This window comes from Mirounga leonina, unplaced genomic scaffold (genome assembly GCF_011800145.1).
Source record: "Mirounga leonina isolate KUSES-001 unplaced genomic scaffold, KU_Mleo_1.0 Mir_94, whole genome shotgun sequence".
NCBI lineage: Eukaryota > Metazoa > Chordata > Mammalia > Carnivora > Phocidae > Mirounga > Mirounga leonina.
This window is the reverse complement of record NW_023270855.1, coordinates 34,645,944-34,668,957: the sequence shown is the minus strand read 5'-3', so window position 1 is coordinate 34,668,957 and position 23,014 is coordinate 34,645,944. Positions and strand designations below refer to the sequence as shown.

Here is a 23,014-nt window from a genome sequence, read left to right as displayed (position 1 = left end):
GGGAGAGGGAGAGAAAGAGGAAGGGAGGGAAAGAGAAGGGGAGAGAGAGGGAGGAAGAGGGAAAGGTAGAGGGAAGGAGAGAGGATGGGGGGAACACACTGAATGAGAGATGCAAGCACCGAGAGACTGACACAGCGAGGGAGCCAGTGAGAGATGGAGCGAGACAGAGGGACAAAGAGACAGACCCGGAGAGGTCCAGGTGGAGGCCCTACCTCTGCGTCCTTGGCCGGACTGCTGGCCGGGGGTACCTCCAGGCTGCAGTTCGCCCGCTTGACCGTGAGGTAGAAGGGGTAATCCTTGGCCACCATGGTGGCTGCCGGGCCTGCTCTTTGGGATGTCACCGCTGACCCGAGGCGACCACAAAACTCCCTGGCGAAAGGGGGCCCCAGCTCCACGGTGCCGGGCGGCAGCGTCGGTACGGAGACTGACAGCCGGTTTCTTGCCGGGCGGGACCGACTCAGCTCTCCGGCTGAAAGCGGGGAGGAGCCTCGGCCGGGCCCGCCCAGCTGGGGGTGGGGCGGAGCGCCGGCTCGGCCCCGCCCCGACGCGTCCCCGGAGGGCCGAGGTACCGCCCCGTGGAAACCCCCCAGCGCCGCGAGGGGCGGGCCTGCCGCGGGACCCTTCTTCGTGCGGGCGGGACGCGGGTGGAAGAGGCGGCGGGTAGGACCGAGGCTGGGGCGAAGCTGGGCGGCGGGGAGAGGTGGCCCCGCGGAGGAAAAGGGAGCGTTTTAAAAGCCCACGTTAAGAAGAGACGCTATTCTGTTTTGCCTTCTTCCCAGCCAGCCTCCCCTCACGCTTTTTTTTTTTAATGAACGTCACTGGAGTATATAATCTATAAACAGTAAGATGTGCCCATTTTAAGCGTACAGTTAGTTGAGTGTTGACAAACGTAAACACTCACGTAACCACTTCTATGATCGGGAAATATATTTCCACCAGTTCCAGAGACTTCCTCTGCACCCACTTTTAAATATGAAGAGGCTGGTTAGAGGCAGCCAGCCACTCAGAAGGGCAATCTGACAGGGTCTGTCAAGCTGTGCGGCGTGAGCCGGCTGGCTGTGCCAAGTCTTATTGGAGAAATACATTGTAAATGCCTGATAGGCAATTCTAAGATCATCTGCTGCAGCCCAGTCTGGGACAAACAAACCCCAAACTGGAAACAACTGTAATGTTTATCAACAGGGAGTGCTTAAATACATTTTCCTCCTTATAGAACCCCACTCAACAGCAATCAGAAAGAAGGGGTCTAGGGCTGCGGCATGGAAAGATCTCCAATGCATTAAATTCAGTTAAAGAATAATTGCAGAGTAAGCACAGTCTCCTACCATTTATGTTGAAAACATAGCTAATTAATACCATGTATTTTCTATAGCAACGTGTAAGTAAATACCATTGAAAACCATCCAGAATGATGCACAGCAAACTTATGAGTCCCTTTGGGGCTAAGGGGAGGCAATCAGTGCCAGAATGTACACGTGGGATTAAAGGATTAAAAGTAGCAAAGGAAACTTTAAATTTACAGCTATTGTTCTTAAAAAAAAATTTTTTTTAAGATTTTTTAAATTATTTATTTATTTGACAGAGAAGGAGAGAGAGAGAGCACACAAGCAGAGACAGAGGGAGAGACAGAAGCAGGCTTCCCACCAAGCAGGGAGCCTGATGCGGGACTCGATCCCAGGACCCTGGGATCATGACCTGAGCCGAAGGCAGACGCTTAACGACTGAGCCACCCATCTTAAAATTTTTATGACAAAAATATATGTGTTACTTGATAAATTAGAAGTTAATTTTTTAAAATATTAAAATGATCATTGTCTCAAAAGTTATTTTGTGGACTGCACTGTTGAACTTTTCCTCCCTCCTATCAAAGTCATGACCACAGCAGGTGGTGGTCTGGAGAGATGATGTCTTTTGTTTTGACTTCTTAGGTGTATAGGAGGTAATGGGAATGGAAATATCTAGACCCTGTTGCAGTATTCTCTGCTTCCAGCTAAGGCCAGAATCCAGTTTCCACTTTCCAGGCAGGAAACATCATGCATGATACATGGGTCTTCCATCCCAGGTACCAAACCCACACCCTAGCACTAAATTCACCTACTTTCCTGTCCAGCTAGTCCACAAACTGCTTTAAGAAAAGGGAGAATCTATCTGGCCAGTTTTGCTAACCCTGTTTTTGCCACACATGTAAAGGAAACTTTTGAATTAGTGGGTTCCAGTTGAAATTGAAGAAAGCACCTGAGTTTTTTCCCCCTCATATATATATACCCTGGAGCACCTGGGGCTCAGTCGGTTAAGCATCCGGCTCTTGATTTCGGCTCAGGTCATGATCAAGTCCTGAGTCGGACTCCATGCTCAACGGGGAGTCAGCTTGAGGATTTGCTCTCCCTTCCCTTTGCCCCTGCTCCCCTCAAATAAATAAATAAATCTTTATATATATATTTTTATATACACACACCCTATTTATTTATATATTTATATATTTATATATATACCCTAAAGCAGTGGGAAGGAGGTGACTGAAGATGTTTGGGATGAGAAAGATGCCTCTGGACCACTGATTTTTCCTACTCGTAGTCCCAAACACAACTTTATTTTTTTAACCCAAGCTGTGCTGATGGGGAGCTTACATAGATGCTCCCTGTAAGCTTGACCAAGCTTGGTGGGGATATGAAGGGAAACTTATCTCCAAGGGCAGCCAACTAAAGCAGCCCTTGATTAATTCTGCTGCCAAAGGAGGGCCAGGAAAGGCAGTGACACGCCTCATTCAGGGTTCCCCTGGCTGCCGAGGATATGAGCTGAATCACGTGGAGCTGCTCCTCATTCCCTTCTTCCTGCTCTTCTGGCCCCCATAGGCCCACCATCTCAACTAGATGACTCAGGCTAGCAACAGCCCTTTTGGGGACAGGCTTAGATCCCTGGTGGAGCTCACTGGGCCTTATCCTCCAGTTGGGAAGTGTACTTCCAGCACTAGGTGAAGAAAAGAATGACCCTAGCAAACTACGACTGGTCTTCTCTCTGTGGGATCCTCAGGGCGGGGCAGGAAGTCTGATGTACCATAAGCCCGGTGTGGTAATAAATAAACCCTATAGAAAAGAGGGGACTTTAACCTCAAGTTTGAGTACAACTATTGTGGAGCAAAGAATAGTCATATTGGTTGATGAGAAGACTGCCATATCTACTTTCTCTTAATAACATTTTTTTTTTGCCCCTCCTCAAAAGATTTGGAACAATAAAAATCAATCAATATACATGGCACATAACACATGTGCAGGAAACTTCTGTGTTTTCTGCTATACATGCTAGCCAGAGGGAGAAAAAGAGAAAGAGAGAAAGAGAGATTGCTAATGATGAGTAACTATTTAAACAGTGCTGGGGGGGAAAAAAAAAGCATAAGCCCCAAGAAGAGTGTGGAAGGAAAGATGGGAATCTGGAGTTCCCTTGGGTGGTCTGATGATTCTCAACTTCTCATAGCATGAATGTCTGACCCCCATAAATAGGGTTCTGGTGTTTAAAGATATATTTTTGGTACAATAAGGCCTGTAAGCTGAAGCCAGGCAATTTGGGGTATACATAAGCCATGTATGTGGTCCTTGAGACATTTAGAGGATTTCAAGGGTATTTTTGACCCCATGCAATCTCCACCTTGTGCCCTGACTTCAGAACCTCTGCCATGTGTCAAGCGCTGCTCCAACATTAACAGATTCAGGGTTTGGATATTCTGCCTGGATTCCAACCAGAGGTGTCTGCGACCAAAGACTTTGTCAGGAAGCAGGCTGCTCTACACGAGGGTTCCCAAGCACACCCCCCGAGGCTGGTGTTACAAGTGAGGGAAGCCAGTCCAACTCTGCAATGCTGCCCAGCTGAGTGGGCCCCAGGAGCCTGGCGTTCCCCCATCCTGTCTGTGTGTGTGTTTATGAGCTTAGGAACAACACTGCCCTAACAGTCAGCTTCACTCAAAGCAATGGCACAAAGTGCCTTTCAGAACTTGCCTTCAGCACAACCCGTTATAATCCTATAAAATGCTTCACAGCCGGGCAGTGTTCCTTGCTAGCCAGAAGCCTGGAGACTGGAATAAAGAAGGCTGTTCTGCGTTTCCAGGAATGGTGCCAAGAGCAGGGCCTGCATTCTCGCCTACGCCGAGCGGGGCTCATTTGTGCTGCTGGTGGAATGGTGGGCCTCCACACACAAGCCCACCACTGGTTATAAGCTCCTTTCAGAAGAGTAGACAGCCAGACATGGCTGAGAGACCATCAATCATCTCAAATCCCACTGCTGTGGCAGTGAGCAGAACAGGCCCAGCATGAGGCTAAAACTTCAGAAGTTAAAGTGGTTGTGGCAATCTTTTCAGCCAACAGGATGATGCCTTGCTCTGTTACCATTATACTTAACATCAGAGTTAGTGAGTTCTTTTTTTTCTTAAAGGTGCATTCATTTGTTCATTCATCCAACCAGCCATCCATCCATCCATCCACCCATCAAATATGAAAGAGTGTTTATTACAGAGCAGGTGTTCAATTAGCTACATTTCTTCCCTTTCTTTTCTACCTATTCCTGAACCTCTATGCCAGGAAGGTATGTAATACACATCAGCTCAAGAAATATGGTTGACTTTAATACATGGCCTTTCAACTATAACCTCAGCAGCGAGGTGTGCATTTGCAGAAGGAACTCAGGTGACAGTAGACAATCCCCTAAAGCCCAGCCTTCAAACACGTGCACCTCCATCTGCTTCCTTGGCATCTGGAGCTATTCCTTCTACCCCTGCTAATCTCATACAGTCGTGTAGGTACATGTTGGATACACATGTGTACCAACACCTCTCCCCTCCCCTTTCATTTGGGCAACATTTCCAGTTAATGACCGAGCTCCCTCTCCTCTCTGCCACTTCAGTCTTGATGGGAGAGGGGAGTCAAAAGCCTGAAAAAGTTCTGGCAGTGAATTCTGAGAGATCAGGACTGTGGTTTCCTGCCAGATGGGTAAAAATGGCACAATGAAACACTGATATGATTTTAGATATTATTACCAGGATTACTACTCTCCCCCCTGCCTGGGGTTATGTCCACTGGCTCCCGGCTAGATTTATGAAAATATATCCCTGGATATTGTAAAGCTGGAAGACTTCATTCATGCATTCACTTAAAGATCTCAGTTTTTGAAACAAGTTTGAAAAACCGGTTAAGTGATAGAATCTTTCTCTTTCTCCCAGGATTGAGCTAATCCTGTGGATTACTAGCTATAATGCAAAAATAATCAAGACTTTATGTTTAAAAAAATGGATATTTGTTTTGCCCTGATATACCACAGACAGGTAGGTTCCCTAGTCTCTAGTTCATTACAGCAGTGATCCTCAACTGGGGGCAATTTTGTGTCCCCCCCCCCCGTGACATTTGGCAATGTCTGGGTACATTTTTTATTGTCACTGGGGGAGGGTCCTAGTGGCATCTAATGGATAGAGGCCCAGGATACTGGCAGACATCCTATAAGGCACAGGACAGCTCCCACAGCAAAGAATTAACAGGTTCAAAATGTCAATAATGCTGCTATTGAGGAACCCTGCATTACACAGAGAGTAGAACTAAAATATAGTGTCAGAGCCAGGATAACCCATTGGTTTTGACCTCAAGAATATTCTTTCTTCAGACCTTGGCCATTGATTGATGTCAAATGTCAGTCTGGGCATGGTGGGGGAAAGAAAAAAATGCTTCAGTGTGCCAGGTAGCCTCAGATTTATTGACATGCCTAGAATCCTTCCCTGTTGTCCAAACCTGACCCTTAAGAGAATAACAGATTTCATAAAACACAAAAGGACAAGAGAACAAAAAGTACAGGAATAAAGGGCGGGGGACAGAAAACTATCTTAAACTCTTCAGATATGAAAATGTACTTCAAAAGGCCAGTGAAAATGAAAGTTTCAACGAAAGGTAATACTTTAAAAAGAAATTGGGGAGGAAGAAGAAATGTTTCAAAGCTTGGTCTTTTCCAGGAAAACCTTTTCCACCCTAAATTGTTTTGGGGGGCAGAAATTCAAACTCAGTGATGAAATAAAAACCCCAGAGGATTCGATTTACTGTCTTTCTGATACATGGTATTTCTGGCTACACAGTGTGTATGACTGGAAACCCGTCTTCACTCAAGATTTTGCAGTAAGAGTCCTGACTTTCTCCAGTTTGAGCTGATTACTATCAGCAGGTTTGTTTTGCTTATAGAATATAAGCCAGCCTCTAGAACACTTTCTGTATACTACTAGAAGGTCTTTGAGCTTTATGGATAGCCTGCATTTGTTTGAGAGTATTTCATATCTTTTGACCAAGAAATCAATAAGTTTGAATAATATTTATTCCCCCCAGACTACAGCTAATGTTATTTTATATAGGTTTTCTACACTAACCATTACATGGAGGAATTCAAATCTAAAATATGTAAATTCTAGCTTTGGATAATAGAAGTGTTTTCTCTTTCATCAACTATAAACTCAGCAATCAAAGTATCATATTTCCTCAAGCCTAAGATGCTGAAGACTGTAATATGTGCTATTATTTTATGTATTACCAAGAAAGAAAAAAATGTTGCCAATTGAATTATAACATGTGATCAATTATAAGATACATCCCAATTCTAGAAAAATTAAAATGTGGGGGAAATGTGCATTTCAATATTAGCAGTGTTCATATAATCTGGCTGGGATTTGAAAACCTACATATTTATAGAAACATGACTTCTGGGAATTCAGGGACAATAATTCCAGAGACCACCTGTAGTGAAACCAACTGAGAAGCTTATCAAATCCATACCTCTGGACCCCACTTTGGGATTGCTGAATTGGACTCTAGGAATTTGAATTTTTGATAAACACCCTCAAAGAACATTTGTTTGAGTAGCATGGTGTTGTGAGTTAGAATTATCAGCCAGCCAGCCCCAAATGAACCTGCCCACCTCTCCCATTCCGGGAATATTCTGAACCACAGTTTCTCGGGCCAGAGGTGCCCAGGGGTAATTAGCCCAATGGTTATAGCAGCAAAATCCAGAGTGGGCATGGAGAGCTGCTTATTTGCTCATCCAGTACTGAGGAACTATTATATGTTGGATAGCCTGCTCTGTACATATGGGTGCATCAGGGATACAATGAAAAATATGCAAGTCCACACTCCAAGTAAACTACCAACTAAGCCACCCACCAGGAGACATGTTCTGGCTCTTAGAATTTGATTTACAATCTGGTATCCAGAGTTTCAATTAAAAACATGCTTATCTTCATAGCCAGGGGACATGACTGCATTTAAGTTTTTAAAAAATTAGCTGTAGCAATAGAGAATGGGAGGAGGGCAGTTGGCTTGAGATGTTTACTTGAAAGAGATCTGGGGCTGGGGGGTGCGGGGTGCAGGGAGGTGAGTGGTGTGTGTAGAAGACCTTAATTAGAGAATGAGTTCAATGAGCAGAAGCAGACTTGGGGACTCCTTGGAAGCATGTGTCTCACTCATGTGGTGGGAGCAGAAGTCGGTTGGTGTGTGCTAGAGGGCAGCCCATGAGCTAAAAGTGTTCCTCATTGTCATGGGCGTCTGACAACACTACAGAGGGGACGGAGGGTGTAGGTTCACTGGGTGCTTTGGTTAAGTGGGAGGTGAGTTCTGCTCTGTTTGAATTTTTTCCACCTCACATCCAAAACCAAGCTCAGCAACTCAGGTCTCATGGGCTCACTCTTCTGACTGAACCAAACTTGGCAACAGAAAGCTGCATAAAAGTTCAGGCTTCTAGTTCACCAACCTTTATTGCTGCATGATCATTTAGTTCTTTGGCATGACAAGAACAACTATCAAATGGCTTCCTACCAGATAATTCCTCTCACTCAAGGCTGTCCTTGATCCCCAGGCTGGGGGAACCCTTGCTTTGTGCAAACCCCACCCCAGCACTGAAGACCTCTCTTTCCCCAACACCCATCCAGCTTATAATGACTGATTTGAGGTGCCACCACCACCTGACAGGGAGCTACAAAGGCACAGGGGCCATATTCATCTCGCTCACCACAGGGGCTCCAGCTCCTTCTATCATGCTGGCATATGGTAGAAGGATCCATATTGGTTAAAATGAACATTAAATCGAAGTGGGACTAATCAAAGAACATGTCATGGAAGAGATGAATCCAGAAAAGAATGTTTGCAGTAAAGGAACATAAAATATTTAAAGTTTCTGTGATGGGGGGGCACCTGGGTGGTGGCTCAGTCAGTTAAGTAAGTATCTGCCTTCAGCTCAGGTCATGATCCTAGGGTACTGGGATCGAGCCCCGCGTCGGGCTCCCCGCTCAGTGGGGAGTCTGCTTCTCCCTCTCCCTCTGCCTCCTTCCCTCTGCTCATGCTCTATCTCTCTCTCTCTCTCAAATAAATAAATAAAATCTTAAGAAAAAATTTTTTTTAGTAGACATGGGTAGACACGCTTCTTGAAGAATCCAAACTGCACCAAAACCACTTTGAGAGAAATGTTTCTGCAGTATAAGGCTATGAGGCCCTTTTGGATATTACTGACAGCTTTCAGTTCCTTCCAGGTTTTACACAGACCTGGCAATTTACACTAATTCCGGAACCAGGTGGACTTGCCAGGGAGACTGAAACTAGTGACAAAGTACACCAAAGAGCTTGCTTTCAGAGATGCCTTGTAACATGCTCCTCCGTCCTTTTCTTGCCCTCCAGAGGCACTTTCTTCCTTTTCCTTCTCTAGGTTTTTGATTCCAGGTTAAACTCCCTATATACATTTTTTCTTTTCAACTTGCCATGCTCATACCTCATGTTATTTATATTGAAACTTCGTTCTCTTGAGTTGGGCCTCTCCTGAGGGGCTGACTTTGAAGGGGGAGGGCAGGCTTTTGCCTGGTGTTTCTGCAAGATTAAACATGGTGCTCATCTAAAGTTCTCAGGCTGATGTGAAAGTACAGACTCAAGGACTTTTTCTCCAAGGAAGCCAATGTGAGAAGAAGGAACTTTCTCTGTTGGCTGTTCCATCAAGGGAGGGTGCCACCCTCCCCGTCTGAGCGTCCTCACCTGGAGTCTTACAAGAGATGCTTTGAGAGCTCATTCTAGTTTAGACACAGTACACGGGAAACAAAAATTCATCTGTCAGGGAGTGGGAGGCAGAGAGGGAGGGAGGGAGGGAGGAAGGTAAGAGAGAATTAAAATTGTAAAGCCAACATCACGTGGCTTCCTCCTTGCACTTTAATAACCCAGCACTGTCTGCAGGCTCAGAAAAGCCAAACGCAATGGGTAGGTACAAGGATTGTACTGGTGCCAGGAAAATGCAATAAGACATAACTATTACAAGGTAAGCAATGAATAAACGCCCTGCAGGAACAAAACAGATTTTAACATCTCTGAAGTTGGCAGCCAGGTGCCTGAAACATTGGTCCAGTGCATTCAAAATGCACAATAGATAGGACCACATTCTTTAAGATGAGGTCATACTTCAGGGGATGCAATGGCTGGATAGGCTGGGTTTCTATGATCGAGGGAAGGAGGGGAATTTGATCAGTATTTTCTTTGCCACAGTGAGACCCATTTCAATGCATGTGAGAGATTTTCCACATGCTGGGCAAATTTTCTAGAGTTTTTTAAAGGGAGAACTTTCTGCAGACTACCTTGGCTTCTGAAAGAGGTATCTTTCTCTCTGAGTCGGGAGGGATCTTATTCTGTCCCATGCTGTTATCGAGAAGATCTGAAACTACAACTCTTCTTTTGGGTTCTGCTGTTATAAAATGTGGTTTGGGGTGTCTTGTTACACTTTACCCCCAGAAGTGTTAAAGGAAGTGCCTGTCACCAACACTCAAAAATAAAAATGAAAATGATGCTGGCCGGGCTCAAAAACCAAAGGCATCAGCATTTTGCTTCAGTTTCCTGTTCATAAAACTTTATAAAAACAACCCACCCATTAAAGAAAAAAAGCCCATAACAATGGCTCATTATTCTTTTCCTAAGCGCTTGCCTCATGCCACTCTGAAATTAGGTGCCATCACGTTTCCTGAGTTATGGGCTCCAAACACCACATCCCTTTCCTCCCTTCCTCGCCCCCACCCCACCTGGCATCACTCCTGAATTTAGACACTTCAGTTTACGAGCTCAGCAGAGAGAGGCCAGCGCCCTCCCTCCTACCTGTCCAGAGGAGGCCAAGCATCTGTGGAGCCTTCCAAATTAATTTCCATTCCCTAGAGAAACTTTTAATATGAAAGGTGCACAGTTACAAAGTGAAGAAAAAAAAGATACCTACAGACTGCACCAGTAAACTGAAAAATAATTATACACACATTACCTTGTGATGTTAATTTTTGAAGAACAGGAAATTTCCCTTCTACCCTGGCTCTACAGTACAACTTTATGGAATATTGAACACCTCATCCTTCAGTTCCCCATAGAACATAGGAAAATGCAAGCTCTAGAATAAGAAGCCTAGATGCAAGCACCAAGTTTTCCACTTGCTAACTATATGACTTTGGGCAATTTATTTAACCATACCAAACCTCTGTGTAATCATCTGTAAAATGAGGCTATGAGAGTTTCAAGGCTTTAATGAGATAAAATATCTGAATAGTTTAATAAGATAATGTGTATGTCAGCGTTCTAGGCACAAGGTAAGCACATAATCCATATTGTTACTAACCTTTCCTACTCTCTTTTTTCTTAATGAATTAGAAAGGAAAAGATGGGTGGGGGGCCGCCTGGGTGGCTCAGTCGGTTAAGTGTCTGCCTTCAGCTTAGGTCATGATCTCAGGCTCCCTGCTCAGCAGGGAGTCTGCTTCTCCCTCTCCCTCTGCCCCTCCCCTTGACTTGTGCTCTCTCTCTCTCTCTCTCTCTAATAAATAGATAATTTTTTTTTAAAGGAAAAGATGGGATTTGGGGATCTTTCCACCCTTCTTGCTTCTAGAGAGGTTAATCATTCTTTCATTTAAATCCATAGATTTCAACTATTAATTTGACCATTGTGCATACATAAAAGCAGTGGCACAGGAAAAAGTGAACTGACCTAAATTTGAAGATGTGGGGTCCAATCCTGGTTCTACCTCTAAATTTGCTGTGTGACCTTGGACAAGTCAATTAAACTCACTAAGGCCCAGTTTCTTGAACTGTAAAATAAGGTGATTTAAACACAGATGCTTACCTTCTGTGATTCTATCAAAACCCAAAGACTGAAGTGTCCATGAAGTACTGCCTCAGTTTTATGTTATTTTATTTCCGGGAAGAAAATAAAACTGATATTATCATCTACTGATGAAAGCATCCTTATCTAAAATCAGCATGTTTGCTGTAGGCAGCCCACATTTTGGGTTAGTTCAGTACGGTAATATTTTATACGGGCTCATCAGAAAATTCAGCTTGATGTCCTCATTTGCCAAGAAATGCAACGAGGAATACAGATTCCTTTAATATCAAACGGCCAAGAAAGCAAGATCTAAACAGCGGTAAGATCAACTATGAGCAAAAAAACATCGAAAAGGAAATGCAGCTACATTATACACGGGATGGAACAGGCCTGAAATATACCACTGTTACTTAAAAATAGGTAATGGGCCACATGGTGCTTGTGTTATCTGTATGACAACATTTGGTTCCTACTGTGTCCTCTTCCTAGAGGCCTGTTATGACTAGGAGAGCTGTCTGTTCCTTCAGTGACGGAGTCTTACTGCCTCATGGATTTTCCCTAGTCATTCCTTTCTGCCCTTCGGATAGGCTGCTTATGTCCAAGTGGAGGGACCAGAGCCAGTTCTGTTCTGGATGCAACACACAGATGGTTGTTGGCATGTGGTGCTGAGCACCAGGGGCTGAGGGACTGAGGGCTCTATGTACCCCAGGCCAACCTTCTGGTGCAAAATATTGATGCTGAGGTCACACATTTATAAAAATGAAAACTAAAGAGAAAGATACACTGTAGCAACTTCTAAACGGTGCCCTATAAATAAATGGAACTAGATTTAAGGAACAAATCATAAGCTTCATTATTCTCTAACATCTGTATCTCCCACTTGACTGTAAGCTCCATAAGGGCAAAACTCATGACTCTCTTGTTCAGGGCTCTAGCCCCAGGGCCGAAAAATGCCTGCCAAGTGCCAGGAACTCAACAAATGACGACCTTAGCTAAGGCTCACTGAGAGTTTGCTTTCTGCCAGGCACTGTGCTTTGACTTTACGTGACATATCTCAGACACAACAATCCAATGAGGTGGGTCCTTCTATAAAGGGAGAAACTGAGGTACAAGGAGTTCACTTGCCCAAAGTCACAGAGCTGGTAAATGGCAGAGCTGGGATTCAAATGCAAGTACTTTTCTTCCAGAACCTTCAGTTCCAATCACAAAGTAGACCATTAATTATTTTCAGGCCATTTGCAACTTAGCAGGTGTCCTGATACCAGAGACTATGATGCTAAGGGTCAGGGGTTCAAGCCTATATGATATGATTATAAGAACATCAAACAAGAGTCAGGAAACCTAGGTTCAAATCTTAGCCCTGGACTCCTACACTGACTTTGGTCAAGTCCTATGACTTCTTTGCTCACCAGTTTCTCCTGCTGGTCAAAAAGGGGTTGGATGGCCACTCAGGTCCCTGACAGTTGTAAATCCCAAGTGCTAGAGTCCCCCCAGACATAATCTCACATCCAGAAAACTGCAGGTCACACAAGTGTATTCCTCCATCTTCCAGTCTTCAATAATCTTCAACCATCACACGAGTTACTCAATCTCTCAGAGCCTCAGTGCCCTCATCTGCAATTTGGATATAATAGCACCAACTTCAAAGGGTGGAGGTGAGATTAGAGAGAAGCCAGGTAAGAGGCTAACATATAGTAGTAATTTATAAACAGTAGCTAGGAATTATTATGGTCCCAAAGAGGTAAGTCTGGAGGAGGTAAGTCTGGAGGAGGAAAGAATCTCCTTAAAGCCCGGGAACCAACCAAACAATTGAAAAGACAGCATTGAAACAAAGTGGTTTAAACAATTTCTAAGAGTAGAGTACATGTTTGCCACATCCCCAGATCAAAAATTCCTTATTGGATTCTCTTTCCAAAAAATGGAGTAAGACAGATGTGAGTTAACTTCAGAGAGAACAAAAAGGAACCACTGCGATCCGGGGAGTTCACATGTGTGTGCTGAAACACTAGAAAATTTGCTTTATGCCAGCCCTGTGACAAGCGTGTGATATGTATTATCTTACTGAGTCCTCACAACCTGCTGAAAGGGTACTCTCTCTGGTTTATGATGAGGGTACAGAGGCTCAGAAAGGTTAAGTAACTCGCTCAAGGTCACACAGTTACTAAATATCCACACCAGAACTTAGTCTGCTCAGGACACTGATGGCTTTAACCGTGCCGCTGCAGCCCCCCCCACAAAGATGGAACGTCGTTGGCCTCAGCGTACCCCAAAGCCCCACAGCAGCAATCCTTGTCCACAACATGGGCAGGTGGCTGTATAGGCAGCACATGTGTGTGGGCTCAAGCAGCCTTGCGTTTCAGTCCCTGTTTACCCACAGACTCCCAGCAGCTGTGGACAAATTATTTAACTTTCCTGGATCCTGTTTTGATCAAACTGAATGTACTGGATTAGAGCTTTTCAATCCAAGTCTTGTGGAACATTAGCCACTGACATTTTACACCCCAGAAGGTTAGGGACAAGAGAGCCAAGATGTGAGTGGTCCTCTGTCTGGATTTCCTGGTTGGGGGGAAGGAGTTAATAAACCCAGAACTGGGTGACTCCTCAATTCCCTTTCATCTTGAAGCTAATGAAATTCTACTGAATGTTACGTGATAGGGAAAGAGAAAGGGGAAGAGAGGGACTTAGAGGAATCATGCGGGGTGGAATGACAGGAGGTTCGTTTGAAACTGTTTGCAGAGCAACACAATGAACATACTTAGCTTGTAAATTTCCTCGGGGTGCTCTGGGGTGGCGGCGGGTGGAGGTAATGGGGAAGGAAGCTAACTCCCTCCTCTTGAAATGACCATTAGTGCACACGGCAAGCACTCAGTAGATGCTGACAGAATTGAAATCAAACGAAAACAGACCTGGATCAAACTGATAGAGGAGAAGCTGCTGCAGACGAATGAATATGTCCAAAAATGCTAACAATTTCCTTTGTTCCCAGCCGCCCACTCTATCATAAGCCATTTTCGATCTCAAGATGAGTTCTTGTCCATGTGAATGAGCACACCTCTTCCCGCGGGATAACCGTAGGTAAGCCTTCCCTCTGCCTCTAGCCTACGCGCTTGGAACCTGAACAAAGGTGAGCTGTCTGAGAGCTAAAGAATTCTTCTTGTTTTCATTTGTATCCTTGCCCAGGGCAGTGACAGATACTGTTTCATGAGTTTCCAGCTTAGCTTTAGAGCTCAAAGGATAAAGCGCCTCCATAAGAAAGACAAGAGAGGAAAGAAGGTAAGAGAATTTTAAAATTTAAGATATACATATAGGGCGCCTGGGTGGCTCAGTTGGTTAAGCGACTGCCTTCGGCTCAGGTCATGATCCTGGAGTCCCGGGATCGAGTCCCGCATCGGGCTCCCTGCTCGGCAGGGAGCCTGCTTCTGCCTCTGACCCTCCCCCCTCTCATGTGCTCTCTCTCTCTCACTCTCTCTGTCTCAAATAAATAAATAAATAAATCTTAAAAAAAAGAAGATATACATATATAAAATACATATTATATAATAAATTATATGTATATATCATTTCAACTAGTTGGATTTCCCAACTAGTTGGATATATATTTTTATTTGTATATAAATTTTATTGAAGTAGTAGAGTCTTTTTTTTCCCAGGAAAAGTGACGTGTGCTCTAACCTCAGTCAAACCTGTTGGGGTCTCCCTCTGGAGATACCAGGAGTCACAATAACCTCGAGGAGTTCCTTTTGTACTTTTGTTCTAAAAACAAGATTTCAGAGTAAGCTCAGGTCTTCTGACTCCCAGCTGATGCTCCTTGAGGCAGGTTGCCTCATGAGCCATGTCCCCATGCCACAAAAAAGGCCAGCACATAACAGGGGCTCTATAAAGATTTGTTGAATAAATTAAAGAACAAAGGACAGAAAAAGTCTCAGAAATCAAGTACGGAAGGCTGTCAACATGAGTGGATGGATTGGCTGACACTGGAAAATCTTGTGTGTCTTTGAACTCGAATCCAGAATAGCCTCTCCCTTATCTTTCTCTGCCTTTCAAAAATCACCAGTTGTGAAATCCTAGACCAAGGTTTTCTTCTCAGAAGTCCTCCCGGATCTAGCCACCTCATAGGAAATGGTTTCTTCTTTGAATTTCTAACAACTCTTACTAATACCACTCATTAACCACGTTCTGTCAGGTGGAAGCTTCTGAAATGACTTAACAGACTACAGCCACGTGCCTCTTCTGATTACCTCCCCACCTAGAACTGGAGGGTAGGGCCTGTCCACACCTCTCTCTCAATCTGTTTTTAGGACACTGAACCAAAGAAAGAATGACTTCCAGAGCAATGACTAACTACAACTGGAGTATTTTTAAGCTAATATAATCACCTATTCCTATATTAAACTCCTTCCAACTAGTTGAATGATCAACAGAAGCTTTGTGCGGTTCTCCTACTGCCAAGGGAGGCCAGTAATAATTGCATAAGACTCCACTCAGGGAAAGACTGTAAGGGAGCGTGTCCCCTCAAAATACCCCATTAAAATTAAGGATGGTGCTGATATATCAAACCTCTAGATCCACCTACCCGTTTACTGAAAACAGGAGGGAAAGAAAAGTTAAGCCACACCATGAGAAAGCAACCAAGCAATCTCCGAAACAAGGATAGAAAACATTCCACAAGATCAATGACCTGGTTTCTCCAACCAATCAATAGCAGGGGGGAAAACACAGGGAGGGGGAAGTTTTACAGAGTAACAGTTGTAAGAAACAGGTGAACCATGTTGGGATCCTGATTCAAATAGGACTTCTTTGATCAAGAGTCTCATGCTCTATTGACTGAGCCAGCCAGCCCCTCTCCCCTCTTTTTTTTTCCAAATAGGATCTCTTTTTTGTTTGTTTGTTTTTGAGAGAGAGAGAGCACTGCATGCACGAGGGGGATCGGGGGAGGGGCAGAGGGAGAGAGAGAATCTCAAGCAGACTCCATCCCCAGCGTGGAGCCTGATGCAGGGCTCTATCTCACAACCCTGAGATCATGACCTGAGCCTAAATCAAGAGTTGGTAGCTTAACCGGCTGAGCCACCCAGGCACCCCACACAGAACCTCTCTGAAACAAATTAACAAGAATCCCCTCCATATCACCTAAGATGCAGTCCAAAGGCAAATTTGAACTGGGGATATCTGACTTTGGACCAAATATTAGATGATGTGAGGGAATTCTGTTAGTCTCGTTAAGTGTGATGAGCCGCGGGAGTTACGTAAAAAAATAAAACGTTCTTATCAGGTAGAGACGTACGCCGAAGTTCTGATGACTGAAATGATAGGATGCTGAAAATACGGTGTGGTGAGACTGGGAAGAGGTTCACCATTATGGATGCTGGATGCTGGGTGAGTGGAGGTGCTAATTATACTATTCTCTCTGCTTCTCTCATGTGGTCAGATCACAAGGCATCATGTCTAACCTACTAAATTGTCCAACTTAGCAAATGATAGTTTCCAGTGCTGGTGGGGGCATAGTGAAATAGCACACTCAGAATTGTTGGTGACAGTGAAAACTACTATGATATCGAGAGACATCAATATACATCGAGAGCAATATAATTACGCAAATGTCTCGGCCCAGTTTTCCTACGTGGTGAATTTACGAAATGAAAATCTTCCAAAAGGAAATATTTTCAGTGCACTGTCAATTTAATAGTGATGAAATAGAAATAATAAGACTAGCTATTGAATATGGAACATGCACTACATGCCAGGAACTATACGAAACGTTTTATATCCATCCAAACAACCTCTCGAGGAGAGTATTCTCATTCTCCCAGCAAGTCCCCAAATTGGCACAGCTAAGAAGTGGCAGAGCAGGAAATCATGTCAGGTGGGTGACTTCAAAGTCCACATTTTCCAGTCCTGTGCTAAGTTGCCTTGAAACCCAAATGCTGGACAACAGGGGATGTTTAATTAAATTACGGGACATCCACGGTAAACAGTAAGAAGTATACTAATGAAGCCAAGCAACATGAAAAATGCTACAGTAAAAAAGAAAAAGCAGTTTGAAAGCCATTTATCAGAGCACCTCCGCAATATGTATACATGTGCAAAGGCTGGCAGGAAAAACACACATAACGAAAATCATGGTTGTATCAATTATGGACCATGTGGTTATGTTCTTTTTATAATGAAAAAAATTGCAGGGGTGATCACTGAACTGAGGTGCGTCACAACTGCGGGTAGTGGTGTTGCCATAAATATTGTAAACCATTAGTTTCTTCAAATCAGTTTTTTTTTTCCTTGTTCTTTGGAAGCCTACTAAAACTAAAGGAAGAAATATTCCTGTCCTCCCTGAAATACCTTTCCAATGACCTCTGCTAGGAATTCACCTACTTTGATCAGGAAGCAAGCATTATCCCATAGTTTCCCCTTGCAGCAGATGCTGAGTAAAATGTTACAATATAAGATGGATGTCTTACACATACCACAAGAGGGGGGAAAAAAAGACAGCTTAAATGAATCTATAAAGGATTGTTTTATGATCGAGGTTCCCTCTGAGTCTTGTGAAATCCTCTCACAGATCGTTTGTTATTAGCATGACTGAGAGAAGCACCAGAAAGCAGGAGATGCGGTTCTCCTTCTTATCACTGCTCAGTCCAGGCACATCCTAAGTGCATCTAAGGGACTGCTAATCGCCTCAAAATCCCATGCCACAGCTCGGCATCCTGGATTCACTCTCCTCCTCCCCGCCCTCCCCTCCCCTGGACAGACATATCTGACCAGCATCCAGGGACAAGTTCACTGTGAGATTATGTACATGGAAATGCTCTGGAATCTATAAAATGCTCTTACAGATGGGAGGTTATTCTGATTAAAAAACCTGATACGTGCCCTTGTGTGTTTCTTCTGCCATAAATGAATTCCAGAGATGTTCCTTGGGGAGGAGAAAGAACAACTAACTAGTTCCCAGGTTATTTTAATGGCCAGAACCAGGGTTGCCATAAATAATCAACTTTTTATGACAAAGCTTCTGCAACTGCCAGGGGGGATCATTATCACCTGAAAAAGGCACTAATCTGTGAGCCAGGCCACGTGACCATGTGTGGTTCTATGTGGTATTCGTCAGTACCTGTCACCAAGATAACAGCTTAATCTTGAATGGAGGAGGCAAGCATATTTTAGAGAAAGGCCTGCAAGAGATTCCCCTTTAAAGAGCTAAACAAAGAGAAAAAATCTCAGGGAAAGAATGAAAACAGAAGGAGCCAGACAGCCAGCTGGAAGAGAAGACTGAACTAAAGCCACCGACCCTTCAGGGAGTTAGTGCAACTTTTGTGGGAGATTATGGAAAAGCTACTGTTTCAAAGCCTCTGGACATCAGAGGAAAAAACACAAAGGAGAGTTTGCTGAACAGAGAGCTTTAAACAATTCAAGTTCAAACAAACAGAATTCCAGGAATTAGGAAGAGAGGAAATTACAAGGTGCTTTGCAAACCACTGCAAAGAAAAGGATGTTTAACTATTAAATGTCAGTGATAAAAATGGCGATCTTGTGGTGCTGGAGTTTATTTTGGAGGGGGAGGAGTGAGGACAAGAAATAGGAAGTTAATTATAATTGTAATAATCAATGATTATATGACTGGCAGATGGCCTTTCCTGAGCACTTCTTAGGGGCAGCACTGTGCGGAGCACTTTGTACACTTCGTCTCCTTTAATCCCCATGACAGCCCTGTGAGCTCAGACCTACTGATGACCCCGTCATAGATGAGGAACCTGGGGCTCAGACAGGCTCCACAACTTCTTTGAGGTCACAGTGGCAGGACTATGATTCAAACCCAGATTTGCTTAAAAGCTCAGCCTTCGAACCCTTTACACACAGGTATATAATTACCAGCTCTCACAGATCGGACTATTTTTAAAGATTATTGACAACTGTAAAATTCTGAGCTGACAGCCAACTTGGTCAACATCCTGGCTACTTGCCTTCCTTCCTAAAGATAAAATGAAAAGAATGGAATGCTATTCGGTCCGTCTTAGCAACTGTGGATGTTTTCTGGAAAAAGTGGGAGGAAAGCGATTGGAGAAATCTATCATTATTATATACCAGGATTCTCAGAGTAGAACACTTTAGTGGCATCACTAAAGTTCTAACAACCCAAGGGTTCACCCGCAAAAAGTAATTGAGGAAACCCTGTGAGGTGACAAGGTCAGGGTTACACAGCCAGCTAATTACTGAGCACTGTTAGGAACCCATATGCTGGAGTCCAGCTGCCACCTGAGTCTGAATTCTGATTCAATTACTCATTGATCTGGGACACTGGTGAGGGGATCCTTCTGAGCCTCAGTTCCCTCACCTATAAAATGGGGATGAGAACAGTCCGTAAGGTTATTGTGAGAACCAAATGCGATAATGCATGGGAAGCATGAGGCACAGCCAACAAAGTAGCCAGATTGCTTCATTTATAAAGAGCCCTGCACTTCATGCCATGTTTCTTCACTATCTATAGAATATTCAGGTGTGGAATGAGTGACTGTCATTTGCAAAAGCACCAAATTAAGTGCTCGCCCAATTCAAGACCTTGTTCTTTCCCCAAACCATAGTCAGTGGTGGAGAAAGGGAAACAATCTTCCCATATGTTCTCTTCTGCTGGATTTTGGTATTTAACAAACCCTGATGACACAATGGTAGCTTTCCCAACAAATTCCATTAGAATCTCAGAAACCCATCATCAGTAATAGACAGGCAGCAATGTTTTCTGTTTGTTTAGTTTTATTTAGTCACGCTGGTGAAAACTGGCAAATGTTATTGCTCTTGATTATCACAAGACAGCACCCAGGAAGCCTTCATCTTTATGGGTTTAACAGACAGCTCCAATCATGACTTTCATTGCTTATGTTGTTGGCACCTGGAGTCGATTTTTTCAAGGGTTCTGAGGACAGGAAGCCGGTGCTGTGGGGCACTCTGGGGCTTTGACGTGCTCAGCATTGGTTCCTCCCTCTTCTAATAACAGTTCTTCCATTTTCTTTGGGAAAACTGCCCACCTCAGTGTTTGTGGTTTTAATGGGACTGAGCCCATTATTCCCATCAGTCCCTGTGGGAATACATGTGACTCAGGACTGCCAATCAGCAACCCCCTCTTTCTGGTCACAGTGATTGGTTCAGGAAAGGGCATGAGAACCAGGCTTGGGATTTTTGCAGGAAGAACTGGGCAAGAAAGCACCTATAAATTAGAAGGGGGTAAGCTTAGAGATGTTGGTGGCCATATTTCCACCAGGAGAGGAGAACATATCTGAGAATGGAGGCAACATATAAAAAGACAAGCTGAGAGGTGAAGAGCGAGAGAGGACATTCTGAGGAAAATTAGCACCTAGATCCAGCCATGCCTGAAGCCAGTAACTACTGGACTTTTCTGTTACATCAGCATAAATTCCCTTTCTGCTTAAAGGAATTTCAGTTGTGTTTCTGGCACTTGCAACTGAAAGAGTTTGGGTTCAAATACATACAAAAGGTCTTTACCATATAAATGAGCACTTGTCCTCCTACCCCCATGCATTATTCAGGATTTATATTACATATCTAACTCTTGCTTCCCTCATTGAGATTGTAAGTTCCCTGAAGCCAGGAACCAAATGTGACCACCCACTGATAAAGTAACACTTTTTTGCCAAAACCAAGCCTAGAATAGCTGAGGAATCATTTTATAACAGTATCAAAGAGAAAAATGTTAAGGATGTTTCACAGGTGAGCCTTTGAAAACTGATGGCATAAGGAGTCAGAGGTCTCATGAGTATCCAGAGCTACCTCAGAAGTTTCATTTGTCTGAATGTCCTCTCTTGAGCTCCCCCCTCCACCCTGCACTCGACCACCCCAGTGGACAGGAAAACCCCTACTCAAGCTTCAGGCTAGAGGTCTAATTAGAATTGTGAACAACTTCCTACTTATCACTTGTGACACCAATAAACCTACTTTTATTCTTAAAGGAAGATACACTACTCCAGATACTCTCCAAACACAAACTCTGACCACATTTGGATAGAGTAATTTGTTTTGAAGTGTTTTTTCAAGTTTTTTTTTTAAACCTGTATTTCACCTTGTATACCAGGATAAACTTCAAATGGATCAAAGATTTAAATGTAAATACGAAAACATAGAAGTGCTAGAATAAGATGGGCAAAGTTCCTGATGTAGGGAAGAATTTTCAATGACCTAAAGTCCAGAAGAAAACATTAATAGATCTTTTTATCCTAAAATATAATAAAATAGAAAACCCTTCTATGTGGCAAACAAAATGACAAGAGCATCACAAGCAAAGTCAAAAGGAAAACTGGGAAAAAATATCTGCAAATCATATCAGAAAGCTCTAATCTCCATAATATATAAGACCTCCTAGAAAGCAAGAAGCAAAGGACCAGTGACCATCTCTGTATGACTGTGTGTCTGATTAGTGTGAAAACATTCATGAGGAGCAAAGCCACTTATTATGCATGAGTGTTTTAAGGGCTAGTAGAGTGAGTTAAGGACTTGGTGGCCCAGGTTCAAACCCCAGCTCGCCACTTTCTAGTCTGTGGCTTGGGTGAGCTAGTTTACCTGGTAAGCCTCATTTTTCTCATCTGTAAGATGGGGATATAATAGTATCCACCTTGCAGTGCCATTCTAAGAATCAAACACATTGTGAATGTGCTCAGTGACTGTCACATAGTAAGTGCTCAATAAATGCATGCTGTTAGTATGCCAGTAGAGGTTTTAAAATTAACAACATAAAAAATAAATAAAATTAAGAACATAACCTAACCTCGAGATCTTGCAGATATTCAGATGTAAGGTCCACGTAAAGTAACAAAACATCAACACAGTAGATAACTTAGTAAGATCCTATCTTACAAATACACTTGTGTTTATTCCTATCCCTCGTTTTCAGATGAAGACACTGAGACTCAGAGAGGTTAAATGACTTGCTTCAGGTGACAAATACTAAGTGATAAAACCAAGATTGAACTCCAGCTATGACTGGCTTTGAAAGCCGGGTGTTTGTTTTGCTATGCCATTCTGTTTCTCTATAATTTAAAGCTAAGAAACAAGTTGTCCAACTAAGCGGTTGCAGAAAAAGATACCCAGAGCCTCCGAAGTTCTAAAGATCCCAGCCCTCAGGTAAAGGAATGGACTCTGGCCCAGAAGTAAAACTTGCCATCTGTGGGCTCTTGCTTCTGAGTAGGAGTGAGAAAGATCTGGGTTTTAGCAGATCTTACCACATGTTGCTACTGATTGTTCTTTTGATTGCTCAGAAAGGTTGACAAGATCTCTTCTGTGGCTGTGGGTGAAGGGGAATGCATACTGCTATATCTTTGGGACAGACTTTCATATGGCACAACTTTTATAGGGCACAGTTCGTCTGGGCTCCAGGTAAGTCTACAAGCAGGGGCTTTTCTCACCTCCCAGAAGCTGGTCCCCTGTCTGATATATGACTGGGACAAACATGTCCCCTTATTTGGCCCAGGTTGTTCAAAGCCCATAGCTGGAATAGTCAGGAAGCTTTTGCTACCTCTGAGGCCCTACAGCTGAAATGAGGGTCTGCTTAGGATGGAACAATGAGATGCCCTTCCCCAGCCTCCCTGTAAGAAGTAATGCTGTCTGAATGACAAGCCTGCCAACCCCCACCCAGATATGGATTTTCAGAGCAGGCACAGAACTCTGACACTCTTCTGTGGAAATCCCTGTACATTTTCGTTGCCTTTTCATCTTTGGAATGCTGATTGAAAAGCCTGCAGCTAAAATGTTCTAACAAACAGTGGGGCTGTCTTGGCTCTCTGGAACGGCCGCATTTCAGAGGTCAAGGAGAGAGCCCTCCTGTCAGCCTCAACAATCAATGGGTTACATAAAGAAGAGTTTGTTTTTGACCTCTAAGGATGATATCCACAGAATGCGAGGATCT

The 23,014-nt window shown here is 43.7% G+C and overlaps 1 protein-coding gene across 4 annotated transcripts in view; it reads right to left on the bottom strand.

Moving 5' to 3' along the window:
- Positions 1–23,014, bottom strand: part of ARHGEF3 (Rho guanine nucleotide exchange factor 3) — a 297,522-nt gene that overhangs the window by 70,185 nt on the left and 204,323 nt on the right. Inside the window, exon 1 of one of the 4 annotated variants that reach the window (XM_034997542.1) lies at positions 213–438. The exons of the other annotated variants lie outside the window; for them this stretch is intronic. Within the exon in view, the coding sequence (XP_034853433.1) occupies positions 213–308 (96 nt within the window). The 5' untranslated portion in view covers positions 309–438. Of the gene's footprint in view, positions 1–212; positions 439–23,014 lie in introns of those variants that run through there. 4 annotated transcript variants of the gene reach the window in all.